Source organism: Charadrius vociferus, unplaced genomic scaffold (genome assembly GCF_000708025.1).
Source record: "Charadrius vociferus isolate BGI_N301 unplaced genomic scaffold, ASM70802v2 scaffold306, whole genome shotgun sequence".
In the NCBI taxonomy this organism is placed as follows: Eukaryota; Metazoa; Chordata; class Aves; order Charadriiformes; family Charadriidae; genus Charadrius; species Charadrius vociferus.
In genome coordinates this window covers 3,278,047-3,296,317 of record NW_009648963.1, presented here as the reverse complement: position 1 = coordinate 3,296,317, position 18,271 = coordinate 3,278,047, and the positions used below count along the sequence as shown (strand labels likewise).

Below are 18,271 nucleotides of genomic sequence, written 5' to 3'. Positions count from 1 at the left end.
GTGTGATCACAGAATGCCTTTAGTGAAGAATATCAGCTTTCTTTTCCAAGCATTCCACTGTGATTTTGCAAACACAAGGAGGGTGAGCAAGCAGTAGCTGCAGCCGGTGGAGAGCATGAAAGCAAGGCAAGGGAGTGTTCATTTGCAAAATGTTTGGGTTTTAAAGTTGTACTAGCTCTTTGACGGTAGCATGGTTGCCTCTGTTTAAAAGCAGCTCAGGAGCTACGTTTTAAAAACAGTAGTGGCAGAAGGGCAAAGTATAAGGTAAGTAAAGGTGGCAATTGAAATATGAACTAGCAGGTGCAACCTTCTAAATAATTTAAGCAGAGGTATAATTTTTGGTAGGTTCTGTGCAAATTCATGAGACAAAGAAAAAAAAGAAATGGAGCTGCATGCTAAGCTCTCATATTCAGAAAACAGAACTACTAGTAATCTACAAAGGAAAACTGTGTCTAGCTACAGATATTGACTAATGTTAATAAACATGCATCAGTTTCCTAAAAGCTATAACAAACTTTGCTTTTTGGGGGAAAGGGAGAGAGTATCTGCAGTTAGTCAATCTTACTGCAGAGCCAAACCTACCTGGAATGAAATACTGTTCCTTAGCTAAATAAAGAGAAAAAAATAGAAGATGCACCTGAATGTCAGCAAGCAAAGAATGAGTTTTATTAGATTAAGTATGGACTACAGTTAACTACAGATAATTAAGTGAAAAAATGTGTATTCGCAACGAGAGCTGATAAACAACAAAGTGTGAATAGTCATAAATGTATCCGGAACATGGATAACAAACAGTTCTCATCTGGTATTTGCACTTGAGACTGAATAAATTGTAGAATGTGAAATGCACCTGGAACAGCTGGATACCATATGACAAAAGTTAGCATTTAGAGAAATGTAAGTAGGAAATGGAATAAGATTAGAAAAAGAAAATAGTAAATTTCAGCATGAGGTAAGCTCCCTGTATAAAATGAGTATGTCATGTTTCCATATTTAGCTAGAAATTTTTAGATCTTTCACATACTCCAGAGCCTCGTGGAAATTTTACAAAATGATTTATGTTGGTGATACTTGTAGCGAATAACTTTAGCATTTCATTCTGAAGTATTATATATTGCATTTCTTTTGTTAGATTTAATACTACTCAGAAATAGTGCCAAGTCTGTTAACTATAGTAATGTTCCATGATCCAATAGTCTATGACGTCCATGATTTCCCCCCTTCAGTCAAGGAACTAAAAAAGATTCTGCAGTGTTTAATAATCCCGTAGAGAGCCAGCTGCCTTCATTAGAACTTCTATAACCACTGTTTTTGCCAATAAAAGAAAAATAGCAGCTGAACTCAGAAAATTACCTGAGCAGCGGAATTTCTTGCTTTTGATCTGGCCGATCCTTTTGTTTGCCAGGCGGCGGGGACTGGTGCAACGGGCACCACTGGTCTCAATGGGGTTTGTATGAAGATAATCCGCCAGCCACTTCAGATGGCAGTCACAGATAAATGGGTTCTGAGCCAAATGCCTTTCATGAAGAAAAAAGATGATAATTTCACACATTATTTCCCTTTGGTCTCAGCAGTTCCCGATATTTTTAGTACGTTGTAGAATATGAAGTCATACTAAAGTCAACCACAAACAAGAGCATACATACAAGGTCTGAATTGCACGTAGGGGTGAGAAGGTGCCTTTTGCGATGGTCTGAAGCTTGTTGTCGTACAAAGAAAGAAGATTCAAGTTGTGCAGGTCTTGAAAAGCATCAACTCGCAGGCAATTGATCTTGTTGGCATTCAATAATCTGTTTGATGGAAGACAATTATGAAATTGAAAGAATTCACTCAGTGTCGCTGCAGCTTCAGCATTTTTCCACAGGCAATTCTGTGTGCGTATTTGTAACCAGAACAAGAGATATAGTAACAAATATTAATTGACGTTGACATAAGGGATTTCGTGAACTGAAGTATCTTACTTAGGTACTCTGAAATTATTCCTAAATGTTTGCACCTTGGAGTTGAAACGTGCGGGTTTGTTCAGCTAAAATCCCATTTCTTGCATGTGTTGGTAGAACGTGTGTGTGTGGTATTTGTCCGTGCAAAGAAACAAGCTTAAAAAATCAAGTATCTGCAAGGAAAACTAGTTCCTTTTGCCAAATAAATAAACAAACAAAAAAGGAACTGAACACTGTGTTCATTAGCTGGAAGAGATGTGCAGTGGCACTTTTAATTATATGTTACTAATCAGCATGCTGCCGCATTAACAGAGTTGTAGTAAAAACTGGTGGCATGGAATATATCCAAATCTGTCTTGGATCCTTTTTCCTCTCCATCTTCAAAGGGAACCTTTTCTTCCCTGCACCTCCCAGACTTCTAAAGTTAAAACAAACAGGCCAATCTAAACCAACTCCTTCACGCTTTTGAAGAGAAAAAAAAATAAAAATGTCATTCAACTAGATGCATTTTTAAAACCAAGTATTCTTGATTTTTTTCCTATTTCCAGCCTGAAATGGAATAGAATGGTGGATTTGAAAAGCAAAGCTCTAATTAAAGTTTTGCCACACAAGTAGAAATTTACGTAGACTGAAATGTATTGTTTATGCAAAGTATATCAAGCTATGGACATTCTTTTAATGCAGAATAAAAAGAAGTTCAGAGACAGCTCTTCCTTGTTTTTATTTACAAATTCTTAATATTTTTTTAGAGCTAAAAAGCAAAAATCTCTTTAAAGGAAAAAAGGAATGCATACCCCCTCCCCCCTACTAGTTTGTGACTAAAATAAATCAAAATGTAAAACTCTAGGTGGTGCTAGAATGTGCATTTTCTTTGTACTTACTGATTCGCCATCTTCAAGGAACTGTTAATAATAGACATTTTGCCAATCACTACAAGTCTGGACATTAAAAGTTTCCAATCAAGTTGGAAGAAGTTTTAAATTCTTTAAGAAGAAGCTTTAAATGAACAAGGCAGTTATTCTGGGACAATTGGTTTTCTTCCAAAAACACCACCGTTGTTTCATGGCCTATTTTACGAATTTCTTTTACTCAGTACAACTCGTGCAGAGCCTCTTCTGCTAAATATTGACAATATTTGATAAACATATTTCTATGACATTCTTCTTTATTCCCAGTATTAAATCTATATAGAAATGGTTTATAAGATTACACAGGGAAAATTCCAAAGTGTTGAATGAAACCGCAGCTGGAGTTCACAGAGTGAAAGAATTGTACAGAGAAGAGTGTCAGAAAACATTAGAAGTCATCAATGAAACTGAACTGCAACTTTGCTCTTCCATGTGTACAACTAGAAATACAATTACACAGCATTTTCACTACATATTTTCTCTGTATAAAGCATACAAATATTCCTTCTATGGTTTCCACACAACTTTATACATACTATTTGCTGTTTACAGGGCAAGACAGTATCATATCTTATGTGTTTTATCCTTAGAAATTCCACACAAGAGAATAGTTTCATTTTAATCATTTTAGGCTGAGACATTAACTGATATATGATCAAATTTGTGGATGAATGGCAAGCTGGTTTACAACAGTCTTGACTCCTTTGGCTTTAACATAATTTGTTTTTATTATACTCTGATCTTATACAGGACTTCCTGCCAGTTCTTCTCCAGGCATATATCTCTCATCAATTTTACCCTTCTGACTTACCCCAAAATAGAATAAGTATTAAAAAAAAAATACTCACAGCAATTGCAGAGAAAAGAGTCCTTCAAACAGGCCCTTCGGGAGTTCAGTAATTTTATTGCCATAGAGGACACTGTACCAGGAAATAATAAAGCAAATAAAGCTGCCATTATGAAAGGCATGCACCATGTGATTTTGACCCTAAAAATAACGAAATTTCCATTTTCCTGAAGAGAATTCAACAGCAGCAACTTGATACTTGCAAGATCCTTGTTGTCCTGAGAGGAAGCAGGATCACACATTGTCCCAAAAGGTGTGTTCTCCAAAGAGCTCTAAGCAGAATCAGCACCTCACTGTTTACAGCCTTACCAAGGGACCTTGGTAAGCGGATTTGCTGTTTGTAAGAACAACTAACTGGGGAATAAAACAAATGTCTGATTTTGTTCAACTTTTTGCCATGAACGTATTTATAGAAAAACCATACATGTTTTAGCGTCCAGCTGTGATACAACAGTCAATCATCTCTCTAACATTCTGAAATTACTGTTACAGCTTGCTAAATTGAGCGAATATATATGAGCCGGCAATGTGCACTTGCAGCCCAGAAGGCCAGCCATATCCTGGGCTGCATCAGAAGAAGCATGGCCAGCAGGTCAAGGGAGCTGATTCTGCCCCTCTACTCTGCTCTGGTGAGGCCCCACCTGGAGTACTGCATCCAGCTTTGGAGTCCCCAACATAAGAAGTACATGGACTTGTTGGAGCGTGTCCAGAGGAGGGCCACGAAGATGATCAGAAGGCTGGAGCACCTCTCCTATGAGGACAGGCTGAGAGAGTTGGGGTTGTTCAGCCTGGAGAAGAGAAGGTGCTGGGGAGACCTTATAGCAGCCTTCAGTACTAAAAGGGGGACTACAAGAAAGCTGCAGAGGGATTTTTTACTAGGGCATGTAGTGATAGGATGAGGGAGAATGGCTTTAAACTGGAAGAGTGTAGATTTAGATTAGATATTAGGAAGAAATTTTTCACTCTGAGGGTGGTGAGGCACTGGAACAGGTTGCCCAGAGAAGCTGAGACCCCATCCCTGAAGATGTTTAAGGCCAGGTTGCATGGGGCTTTGAACTACCTGGTCTAGTGGGAGGTATCCCTGCCCATGGCAGGGGGATTGAAACTAGATGATCTTCAAGGTCCCTTCCAACCTAAACCATTCTATGATTCTATGAAAATTCTGCAGAGAGCCAAAAATCCAAAATAACTTCACTATAAGAATATGAGAAATTTGCTTCTGTTTTTACATGTCAAACAGATACCTACAGTGAATTGAGTGAACGTAAGCCCTGGAAAGCATCTGGAGCTGCTTCAGAGATCTGGTTATTGCTCAGGTCACTGAAATATATGAAATGCGATTCAATTAATTCAAGCTATTTTCAAAATAGCAAACATTAAAATAATATGTAATTAGAATTAGGCATGGAAGGGATAGAGAAATTAAAACATTTATGTCAGAAACTGCCAAAGACTTTTAATAAAAAAAACCCTAAAATTGCCAGTGCATTGAAGCAAAATGCATGGTTTAAAACAGACCTTTTAAATGCTTGAAAAAAATGACAAAAAGATTTACTTTTCCTAATTGCTTCAGTACATTTTATAAAGAATTCTCTGTTTGCTATGGCTACAGGACTATACTTCCTCAAAGGTATTCTGAAATAACAGAGGCTTATCCCCATTAATTAATTTTTTTAATAGAGCGTTCACTGCAGTAACATATTGCTTCTATGTAGAACTATATTAAATAATTTCAATACTTGGTAAAAAACAATTATTATTAATGTGACAAAGATGCTATATGGTCTTAATAACCAGGCTGCCATATCAGTTAATCTTCTAGCAGTGAAACTTTCTTAAGTGCTCACATATTGACTGCAGTTCCTCTGTACGACCTTGACTTTTTAAAATTTTTTTTATATATATATAAACATATCTGTATGTGTGTGTATATATACATGACAATAAAAAATTAAATCTAAATTACTGGGTACGTACATTCTTCGAAGCTTTTTATATGGTGAGAAAGCTCCAGGAGGTATGACCTTGATTGAATTTTGTTCTAACCGTCTGAAAAAGAATAGTAACAACATAAAAATACAAAACCCAAGCCAAACAGCAATCTAAACCTGTAACAAACTAGAACGGATAGACTTTAATAAAGAAGGCTGCTTTTTCTTTCTTTTTCAGTATAATTTTTATCTTGAGAAACAAGGTCATTTCATTTCAGTTTTCATTACAAAAAAATCAGGTTTTGTGTCTAAAACCAAACCTTGTAACCTACAGAATGTAATGTTGTAAATTAATACCCAATCTTGATTTTGTATCTAAAGAAAACTTATTTTCAGAGCATATAAGATTTTTATAAAATTTAAGATGGAATTGTCATTAAAAAAATCAAATTTGAGTTAGTGTCAATTGACAGCCGATTGACACAACAATGTTTATAGTAAGTTGTATTCAGAAATGTCTGATGACTTCTGTGAGTTAATCATTCAAATATGCAAACCATAAGAAAGTGGAGAGGAATGTTCCTAGAGAACAAATAACATATGTTGCTACCTGCAGTAAGGCAAATGCCATATATTTAAACATGCACACATGATTTCTTTGGATACAGTATGTAACACATTTTCTTTAAGATATAATACTAGGATTGCACAGCCACACATCTAACTTCTTTTAAATGACAATTTTAATCTAAAATTGTCGTTTACGTTACAGGCCACATTTGCTTTGCGTGTATAGTGACTGTGACTGAAACTTGCCATACTGCAAAGTGTGAATTTGCTGATGGAAACAGTTTTCCAAGAATTTTTTGAACTTCCGGAACTTTGCATATAGGAAATCTACGCTGATAAAGACTTATGGCCCACCTGCCAACAAGTCAAAACAGATTCAGCAATAAGCACATTTAAAATAGAAGCTACTTCTTCACACACCACAGTACTTCATGATTATGGCAGTGCAAGAATTTCTGTTATGTAGACATAAGGAATGAAACTATTTATACTAAAAGGTACAACAGGAAATGGCAATATCATTCAAACGTACATACCATGCTTATCTAACAAGCTTTCTATTTCCCTCTTTCATGCACAGGTATCAACTCTTACTGTAATCTAAGTACATAAAGACAATGCCAAAAATCCATTTCAGATAAGGAATCAAAATTCTGTAGCATTTACTGCACTGTTTTAAATCACTCAGACATTGACTCAGAATCTAAGGTCAAAAAGCCTTTTTAAATCTAGATGTGGGAATATTAGCCTTTTTTTTTTTCCTATTACCCTTGTCCTACTGACTTTCTTCTGGTTTGCTTTTGCTCTGATAGAGAGACATATGCATCTCTGTGTGTGCAGTGTAACTAATAAGCTCATATATTCACTTTGAGTAAGTCTTTCCAAGAAACTATTCTTACAACAATTATTTCTTTTTGTAAAGTTTCTCCAGAGATTACAGTATAGCTGAACTAAAGAAAGACTTTTTTTACTGTTTTTGTGAAGTTTTGTTCAGATGGAGATAGTTATACATTTAATACTCAAAATCTCTGAAGTCTGACCGTGTTCTACCTTAGCAGAATTTGTTCTTGAATGGCGTATAAAGAAGCCAAGAAAAAAAAAAAAGCCTCAAAAAAAATCTTCCTGACACAGAAAATCTCACTTCATCGGAGCTGTTTTAGACAGGGTTCATATTTAAAAAAAAGTCCTTAACTAGGAAAATGTTGCCACCTTGCTACAGTTTTCAGGTATATTTTAAACACTGCAGGGAATCCCATGGCACAAGACTGTTAACTTTTTCCATAAACACAACATTCTTTCAGAAACTTTCTTCGCCTTGGCTGAGCCTTTTGGACCCATGAAACGCATTTTGCATCAGACCAGGAGTACTGGCTAGGCTGTAAAGGAACAAGGTCACTCTTCTCCAGTACACTTGAGTAGATGCACAAAGCAAACACCTGAATAAGTAAAAACTTGCTTAAGTTAAAGGTCAACACCAAGTTAGACCAAACCCAAGCACCTTCTGTTCTTACGCTACGTTTTTAGCTTAGTTTCCCCAGAAAATAAAGATTATGCATGCTCATCATCCGGATAGTTTTCTCTTCAGCTGGCTAGGTCAAAGAGAGGTAAAACTTTCAGATAATAAATTTCTAAAAATTTCCTTATTTTAGCAATGGGAAGGAGTTGAGAAACCAAATTAACCCAGCCATGAAGGGAATGGCAGCCATCCATCCATTCCTGTTACACACTCTATTTGGCAGCAACCAACTGCCTAACCACCAGGGACAGCCTGACCAGACATTTATCAGGTGTGTAGCTTTGAAAACCAGCCAAAGACTCTCTTGCACAGGGAAACACGTAGGGCACACACAGAGGACTGGAAAGGGGAGGGGGGTGGTAAAAAGGACAGGGAAGGATTAGGCCGTATTACAGAGGAGGACTTGAATTGCTGCAGAGAGTCACCGGGGAAAAATGCCTCTGCGTATATGGCAAAGACAGATATTGAAGCGGCAATCCTCCCACGTAAGGCTGTCACAAGCCTCATTTATAAATGCTGCTTATTAGCCCATGATGTAGAGATTTGTAACCTAGTGCTGGAGGGGCTCCAGTCTACTTTCACCTGTCTTTAAATATATAATGCTCTTAACTAGAGATGATATGGCACATAACTCGAGAAAGACAAGGCCCAGTGTTAAATTAAGACACAAAGTATTTTCCAGTTTACTCTTCTAATTTAAAAACATGTTAGTTCTATAAACTGAAGTACCTTACAGGATACATATATGACATTTTTCATGAGAAGACAGAATAGCAGATTTAATTTACTGCTGTCCAATTTGTCTACAAATTATATGGGTCCAAAACCTGAAGAAGTCCTACTACAGTATATTTCCGAAAGCTAATTTTCTAGCAGTTCTAATAAAGTGAACTACCAATTCACTGGTGGATATGTAAAATGAACTCCAGGTCAATTTTACCTAACATTTCCTTTTAGTGAGAAATTTATAGTCTAATAGACAGACTGTGCAGTGCTGGGATAAATTTACAAGCTCTTCTGGATAAAGGATTTGTTATAGTAGGATCATCTAAGTATGTCTTTTCTTAACTCACGCCAAAGTTTACGCGCTAAGACACATCACATTTTAGAAAATGAGATTAGTATAAGAAAGGAAAAATAAGATTACGTAAGTACAGAAGAAAAATCTTTTATATCCCACTTTGTCTGTAAAGAAAGTAAATCAAATTCACATTTTCAAGCTTTGTTATCCTCTAATCTTCTGCTTTATCTTCCTAGCATCAGCTGAATTTCACAGAGTGCAAATTTGCATCCACTATTCCAGAAAAAATCTAATTAGATATATTCCAGGGTCACAAAGCACAGACAGACTAATATCTAAAGGAAATTTGCATTCTACTGATAAACCCACAGTAATTAAAAACTCCTTTATATTAACTCCTCGTATTAAATTAAACATTTTTAATTCTGGAATAGTATGGGTTGTAGTTATCTGTTACTGAAAAAATCAGCTATTAAGACCTCACAAATGACACGGCCAGAAGTACCATTACATTACAGAAGAACAAAAAGCTAATATCAGTATTTTTCCATGAACTTATATTAAATTTTGTGCACAACATCTCCTTTCAAAGTCATCCCAGAAGTCATTCCTTTTTATAAATGATCACCTGTGTACCATAAACAGTGCTTTGGTGGTTTCTTTTTCAAAACCCACAGTCAATTTTAGTAGCATATTTAATAAGATAAGATAATGGAGGAAGACAGTTAAGAACATGCTTCATCAAAGCTTGCACTGCCTCATGTATAAGAAGTACTCTGCCCATCACCACACAAACGCTAATTAATGCTCTTAATACCAAGTCTCCTGCTCCTTTTAGTGTTTCACTTCAAAGAAGTCCTGCATCAATACATAAGTGTTTTACTGTCTTTTAACACTGCCAAACTGGTTGAAACCTTTTCTGAAGACTATTCCCTAATCTCTCCTATCTAGGAAATGTACTGTGAACATTTCTTTTTCTAAATCTTTCCCCTCTGCTTATCACTGCGGACACCATAATGTACAACCACCTACTATTCTAAGAAACAAAGGTGCTTCTGCAGTTGTGACTTCCAACCTAATCAAATCAAATGGAAGTAGGTCCCCAGCCAGGAGACTGATTCTTCCCACCCGGTCCCCGGGGAGCCCCGTGACATGTAAATCACTTGACACTTTCCAGGAGGATGCAGTTCCCTACTATAAGCCTGCAGCACACCATTCCTGATTACTACTTCCGCACTTACAGAGACAGACAACATGCTTATTTATACTGACACTTTTAAACTAGCTTATTTTCCCACTATAAAAAGTCATTTCTATGAAAGACTTCTGCACCAGGAAAGAGGGCAGACTGGGAATGAAGAACACCCTGTTCTCTACCGAATCATTTTCATTTTAAATCATGCAGATGGGGTACAATATACTAAACCCGCTCTATAGAGAAAGGTAAAAAACACTGCACAGAGATGTGCTGCACCTAGACGCCTGTTAGGGGGTCAGAGATGTATCTAAAAAGAAATATTTCATAACAATAAAATAAAATATCTTCCTTAAGAACACAGGAATTTGAATATGGAACACCAAATTAGCCATATATTTTATAATTAAACAATTAGAACATAACATCTCGATTAAGTAAATTTGGTCAATACAATAGCGGCTTTAGCAGTTAATTAATCTATACTTTTAATTCCAGCATCTACTCATTTACAAAAAGTCTGCAAGAAACTTGTCAAGAAACCCCAAAAGAATTTTTACTACAGAAAAGAAAGTGTAAGCTGTGCAATGAGTCTGATGTATTGCACAGATGCTGATTATACATGGTAATAAAACTGACAGCTCCTCTTTGCATTTTCCCCATCTGCTTTTAAAGTAAATGGCAAAAACAGCTGTCAGAAAACAGAAAATAGATTTCAGTGATGGGATTCAGTGCAGCTCCTGAATCTGAAGAACTGCAATACGCAGCCAACACATCTCTCATCATACGCAACATCTGCCAGGTTTTAGGGTTTTTTTGTTTGTTTTTAAAATAAGGAAACAGTAATGGTCTTCCTTTGCTACAGGAATCCTTGAGGCTATTAAACAAAGTACCTTTTTTTTTCTTTCTCAACAACTGCACCTCCAGAGTGCTTATATCCACTAAATGTCACTTCTAACTTCAGCAGCAAAAGAATTCTGTTGAAATCTGTGATATCATCCATGTCTAACAAAACAAAAGATGTATTTTGAACGACTATATTACTTGCACTTTAGAGTTTCAGGCTCTAATTCTGTGTATTAATAAATCTGCTTGACAGTTTCCTAAATATTTGCATATAAAGAATCACTGTCAATGTTGCCCTAAAGCTTGCCAAACTGTTAACATCCAGCCTAATTGTTCTATCAAATATTTCCTCAGGGGATTGATTGTAAATGACAGACGACTCCTTAGTCTGCATTACATCAAAAAAGTAACAAGAATTGTCATTCTAAAGCTATTAAACAATTCATCGCATTTACTCAAAAGCAAGTCCCAAACCTGCATTTGTTTAATTTTTCATCACAGAAAGGGCCATCTCATGCTCTGAACCCTACAGCACCATTAATGATGATAGGCTTTACATTCCTTAATTGTTACAGATTCAGGTTGTAGGCAAAATGCACCACTTCAAGAATTATTTGCTCAGTACTTTGGCATCTGTCAGAGTGCGGCTCCAGTGCAATTAGCCTGAGTCACCCAGAGTCAAGTTAAAGCCTCTCTAATTAGCCTATTTATGATGAGAGTCATTATACTACAAAAACTACTTGAGCTGTTCAGAGTAACTGTATTAAATTCACAAAAAATAGATGCCGTCCTGCTATATTCTTGGCTTATCACAAGCAGTGACTTGTCAACCTCTTCTCACTGAGCAGAAACACTAGCTTGAGAATCCCCCCGTTGTGTGAGACAGGCAGTGTGGCAGGAGTCCTTACCACCTGTTAAACAATACATGGACTTACACCATAAAGTTGCCACACAAATATAATAAAGTTCTTTAACTGAGAACGCTTTTCACAAGTGGTTGCTGCTTACTGGACCACTTATTTAGCAACACATAAATATTGAAGAAAGCATTTCATTGATGATGAAACACAATATAATGAAAAGTCAGTATCCATAGTTTCTTTCACAGTAACTTCACTCACAGTATTGCTGAGGAAAAGTTATCAGTAGTGAAGAGCCATATGTGAAAATAAAATCTAAGAGTACCAACACCTTTGGAGTGTGGCACAGCTGTCAGAGATCTAAGAGGGGTTTTCTGGAAGAGCTAGATGGGCCTTCTCCAGCTTCCCTTCAAGCTGTATAAAATATTCACTTATTCCATGCTTGAGTTATTTTCTTTCCCTCAGCAGTGTACAGAGAGGTCCCTCAAGGTGCCTCTTCTACTTCAATACCCACCAGAAACTTGCACAAAACCCCCAGAGGTGGAATGGTGCTCATTTTGGCCACTGTCTACTTCCAGTGCCTCTGGAAACCAGCACTGTTTTCATGTTTCTTCTCCAGTTGTTGTGTTCTGTGTCTCTACGTCCTGTTGACTGCTGAAATTGTCCTCTGATCTCTGAATTTAATTAGTTTTTAGGATCGGACACAAGGATATGAAGGAAGCCAAAGATGGCAACAATGGCAGCATAGAACACATGCTAATAAAGAACAGATTAAATATTCTACCTACAAAAATTGCTATGTCTGACAACTAAAATAAGAAGTTTGTTTGTTTGTTTTTAAAAAAAAGCATAAAGCCACACGATTTACCAGTAATTTTCAGATTAGGAAGATATTTGAGTAAGAGCATGACAAATCATTTCTCTTGTGTGTGTTAAACAGACAGGATTAGCTATCAAATTAGCAAAACCTTCTATTTTTGAAGCAGTCAAGTGGAATATATTTTAAGTTTTGCCTGAGAAATATTAAGGTAGGAATCCCAAAGATAAGTTAAATGTAATTCAGTGAATCTGTATTGGCAAATTAAACATATTAAGGTAAAGAAGTCAATACCTCAATAGATTCCTTTACCCAATTTTAATTTGTTTCACATTTATTCAATGCATTGCCTCGCAGATAATGCATTTTTCGTTATTCACATGTAATTATTGTGTCTTTATATGCATATATCATATAAAAGTTGTTAAGATTTTAGCAAATTTCTTCATTTTTGATAAAGAAAACAAACAATTTTGTTTTATATTACAGTGGGCATAAATACTGGTTTTCCTAAGAAACAGTCACCTTCCCACAATCAAAAAAAAGTCTATAGGGAGAATATATTCATGTCATTGATGCCACAGATGAACAGTCTAAACAAAATGTCACTTACAATAGGGAGTGCCAAGTTATAAAACTTTTCTAGTAAAATTATAAAGCGGTATTAGGTTTATTTTCATGCAAAGATTTTCAGAGTTAACGGCTGCATTTGCCTTAACAAACTAAACAGAATGGCCTTTAAAATTAGGTGCTGCAGTACGTGAAAAGGTTCAGTCACAGCATACATTGATACTAAAATTTTAGTTTCATGTCAGCTTTTTTGCACCAGGTATTTCCATTTCATTGGGATCCCTTTTTTGGTTCTCCTCCATATGTAAAGCCTTACTCCTGAGAATTCTTTTGAACAAACTTCTAGGGAAAAGATAAGCATATAACTAATACATTGTAGCTAATAATAATGCATCTGAAAATCATGTACTCTTATTTGATATAAGCTTCTGGACATAAAAATGCAGTAACTTTCAAGCAAAACAGACGCAAAAGCTCTATATTTCACCAAAAAGTGGAATGCCTCCCCAGTCCACTAGTAACAAATTTGAATATCAAGTCCAGCGCATTAGTCAGGATTGGTCTTAAAAACATTGGTCTTAAAAATTTCTGGGAAGGGAGGAAGATAAGAGAAGACCTGAAGAAAAGTACACATGAACTACAGTTGAAAAGAAGCATATATGAGAAAAGTTAATTTTAAAAACGTAGCAGCTATAGGAAGTTGCCCAAAAGTTGGGAATGTTAGATTAAGAGCTGAGAAAATATTAGTTGGATCATGTGAATTTGTCAAAGGGGCATTTAGCAAATAGTAACGTCTCCACAAGGTACTTAGCTATGTATCTTTTATCGCACTTTACTTCAATCCAGCAATTGCCAAAAATTCAAAAACTAGCACATTTTTCTGGTTTCCGAATGACCAAAGTATGTATCAGTATGCATAAGCAATTGAATACTATAGTAATAATAATAATAATAATTTTTAATCCATAAATAGACATAATCTTTTCACTTTACACCTGCATACACTGGCAATATTTTATGTATGCATTTGTTATGTCAGGAATTAAGAAAAGATTTTGATAAATCAGAAAAGTGTCAAAAAGAGCTATAAGAATAATTAAACGGCTGTGAACATTTTATAGTGAGACCAAAGAGATCTATCTATTTAGGGTAGGATTGGAATTTTAACACATATTTTCTGGAAAAAGATAGATATGGTTACAGAAGATTCTTGCAACCTACTAAAAATCTTAACAACACACAGTGAAACAAGACCAATGGCTGTATATACATACGTATATATAGAAACCAACTTGGCAAAACCTTTCCAGAACTTCATTGGATGTGCAAGACTTCCGTCAGACAGCTTAACTGTTTAAGCAGTAAATGATCTTTATGAGCTAACATTCTGTGCAAGTCCTAAAAAGACCAATGTTTTGATTTAAACTAGAAAGCAGAAACAAATGCAGACACCGGAAAACAATCATCAATTTAATGTCTCGTAACTTATTGCATCCTCCCCTCAGCACTCAGACCCATTCCTTTCAAGCTGCAAAGATGCACGGTTCTCTCTCATTTCTGTCAGACTACTGTAGATAGCCACATCACACTTCGAGCTGCTAAAAACAGAGACAGCTGCCTTATCTCTGACGTTTCAGAGTTCTCCTGCTATGTGAGTCTTTGAATTGTCTTCAATAAATGTGCCTAAACCCTTCCCCCCAAGTGACTTTTCTCTGTAAAGGGTCATCTTTAGAATCATCTTTGCACCACACTGTAAGAGTCTCTCTTTTCAGTAGCTATTTATTTAATGCTGTACTTTTTGGACTTTTAGCTGAGGATGAATTTTAAAAGACAACAGAAGTGGTGAAACTGCACACATGCCAAGCTTAGCCTGGAAAAGATACATACACAGAGCTCCAGGTTCTCAAATAAAATTCCTCATTTATGCAAAGCACTTCCCCAGTGTCTGCAGTGTCATCAGGTCACTCGTCACTCTATCTTGGTTAAGTCCCTCTGTCAAGTTCAGTTCTGTCAGATCTCATTTCCTTTCCCCTCTTCTCCTTCTTCTTTTTGCCCTTTCTCTCCTTTCCCTTCCCTCCCGCCCACTTTTTCTTTAATATAATTTGAGTGTTACTGTGAGAAGCAATCTCAGGAGCTTTTAATCCTGCTTAATATCACATGGTTCACAAATCTGTAGTTGAGTGCTTGGCATAATACACGATCATTAATCAACAGACTTATGAAAACAAAGTATAAGGGAGAATGAGATGGAAGAAGATGAAAACATGAAGAAAAATAGTAGAAATCAGGAAGGTAAGATGAGACGAGACTGAGGGGACGAATTAGGAAACTCATGGGAAATGTAAATAAAGCTATCATGAAACAACCATACAGCTTCTAGTTTTGGCAATCAAACATTAGAAAGCTCCATTCACAAAAAGGAACAATTTTATCTTGAAGGCCACAGTAATTAGGAAGTCAGTGACTTTTCACTACACTGGATTATGAAGGTGAACTGTTAAAATTCTCGAGTCCTATTTGTTTTTTTTTCATTTCATATATTATGTGGTTTAGGGTCTTTTCTACCCCTTACAAAGACTAAAACTATTTATACAAGTGTTAGTTAACAGTGGCAACCCTCCAGTCACCATCCCCTCCAGCAAACCTTGCTCCTCCCCTAAACACCACTGCAGTGACTGCTATCCTTCTAAAAAAAGAAGCACATTTATTTAAGACCTTCTTTTGATTACTTAAATGGTTTTAATATAAACAAAAATGAAGATGAAAATCTATTTAATTCCATGCTTGTTTGCTTTAATAATCATTTATACAAAGCTGTGGGCATCAGAGCGGGTAACTCCCTTCCCCCTCCCGAAACACTTATTGCAATTGTATTTGTTTTCTTTAATTTGTAATACGACAGTAAGGAAAGAGGTTTTAGAAACACTTTGACTGGTAGTTCAAGGCACAGAAGAGAAGAGAAAAACAGAAGAATGTAAAAGCAGCATTTTCACAAGGTAGTCTAGGTCGTTAATGGCTTTTTCGCCTATTCTTTTGAAAGAAGAGCCTGTCACTTACACCATTCTGAGAGAAGGTACCAGTACAAGTTAAAGAATTGCTGCTGGGTCGCTATTTGTAAGGTTTCTGATAGTCTGTTTGAACACGTGCCAAAAAGTCTCCATTCGAAGGGAACCAGAGTTATTTCTGCCGATGATTCAATGAATTTTCACGCAGAAGGTGAATTCTAAAATGCAACCAAGTGAAAATAGATTAACGGTGCTGAAAAACTAAAATGTGGAAGGCATGCCCGCATAAAGCCTGATAAATGCTATCTCCATTAGAAAGGCCATACTTTCTAAAACCAATTAAAATAATAGTTTTGAACCTTAAGAATGACCTTTAATGCCTTTAATATATGAGCTGTAGGACAAAGGAAGAAAGCACTAGGCGCATTAGACCAATGGAGCTGGTTAAGCTCAATAGACTGAACATGCCAATGAAAGAGCATCCCATAAAAAAATTCTGGAAAAGGGAAGAGGTTTCAACAACAAATGTATATGAACTCAAATTATGATGTTTCTAATGAATGAATAATGTATTATGCTTTTCTTAAGTCTAAAGTAAGTCACACTAAATAACAAAAGTTATGTTTCTAATGAATGAATAATGTATTACGCTTTTCTTAAGTCAATGGAAAAAGGCTAAAGTAAGTCACACTAAATAACAACAGTCTGAAGACTATTAATATATAGCATTTATGGGCAATGTATTTTGCCTCACGACATCTGCAATACTGATGTTAAAATAATAGAGCTATAGGAAATTTTTTTAAATTCCCAAAATGTTTCCTGCAGGTCACTCATGGCATGAAATCTTTTCATTTGGCCCAGAGGCAAAGGTGCATCTGTGAACCGTTTTAATTCTGTGCTTGCTGCAGAATTAGCGGATGCACTAATAAAACTGGGAGAGTCCAATGATTTTGTTTTTTAAAATACACATGGAATATGAAGTATTTCTTTCTCAAATATTATCAAATTGATCAGACAGACCCCAAAAAGAAAAGCTTAGGTATTCTTATTTAGCTGTGTGTGAGTGTATTTAGATAATAATGAGGAGAATTAATTTTGCAGGAAGGGTGTAACTGGTACAGATACGATTGTACTAAGTCAATGAAGATTAAGAATTACATTTACTAAGATGTTGAATACTTAATTTTGCTCTGAGCTTTATCACACCAGAAGGGAAAAAGAGAGGACCACCGCAGGCTTTATTCTCCTTCCACTTTCACCGGCAGCAACTTGGAGATAAGCAGTCCTGTTACTGAAGGCATCTTCCCAAGAGGCACTTGGCAGACAATGTATTGCCTGCTAATTGACTTCATGCAATGGGAATTGCTAGTTTTCACCAACCGACTTCTGTACCAATTGAGAAGTCAGACAAAGTGGTATGACAAAACCCTCTCACTCCGCAACACCCTGATGCTTACTGGTAACTCCAAGTGCATTGGAATGAAACTGTATTTCGGCAACTGGCTCTGCCTCCTCCTGCTCCCACCATCACAGAACACCTGCTCGCTTCTCATCCACTTCAGCTTCCAATGTAAACTCATTTTCCTCAGTGGTTTGGGCTATTACGCCAAACTTAAAGACAAGGAAACTGCAGTGCAGTGCAAGCACATCGTCTCCTTGCCTGCTCTGCTACAGAAGCAGTAGCCATCAGCAGAGTAGATGGCTCCTATTGTCTTAAAATGTTATCCCAAAACAGCTGTCCAACAGGACTATCACGGCAGTGCAAAGTCATGACATCAGTATTAGGCTCTAAACAAAAAGCCTTTCTTTTACTTTTCCTGGAAGAGCTAACTCAGAGCTTCAACATGTACAATTTTATTCAGTTGAAACTGCCAATGTTTAATACTTAAAAATGCCAATATTCCACTAAAAGGGGGTTTTAGCACATTATTTAGATACAGGTTAATTTATCAATGCCCTGGAAAAAAGAAAAGGCAGAAAATTGTCAACACGGAATGTACGCTTTAAACCCGCAGTTTAATTATATACACCGGAAGGACAGAGAATAACAACATTATTAACATCACTTAGATTTTATGCAGCATTGTCCCAGATGGACTGACAATGTAATGAATAAAAAGTACTTTCATGCAGAAACAGATCAGACAACATTTTATCTAAGGGAAGTTTGTGTTGGGCAAAGAGGAAGAAATCAGTGCTTTGTAGGATACTGAGGAGTTGAATTAGGTCAGGCTTCCTGCTG

The 18,271-nt window shown here is 36.4% G+C and overlaps 1 protein-coding gene across 1 annotated transcript in view; it reads right to left on the bottom strand.

The window, feature by feature from the left end:
- Positions 1 to 18,271, bottom strand: part of SLIT2 (slit homolog 2 (Drosophila)) — a 293,963-nt gene that overhangs the window by 71,391 nt on the left and 204,301 nt on the right. Inside the window, exons 10-15 of the mRNA XM_009887665.1 lie at positions 5,673 to 5,744; positions 4,944 to 5,015; positions 3,697 to 3,768; positions 1,647 to 1,790; positions 1,354 to 1,517; positions 583 to 606 (exon numbers count right to left, since the gene is read on the bottom strand). Of these exons, the coding sequence (XP_009885967.1) occupies positions 583 to 606; positions 1,354 to 1,517; positions 1,647 to 1,790; positions 3,697 to 3,768; positions 4,944 to 5,015; positions 5,673 to 5,744 (548 nt within the window). The remainder of the gene's footprint in view (positions 1 to 582; positions 607 to 1,353; positions 1,518 to 1,646; positions 1,791 to 3,696; positions 3,769 to 4,943; positions 5,016 to 5,672; positions 5,745 to 18,271) is intronic.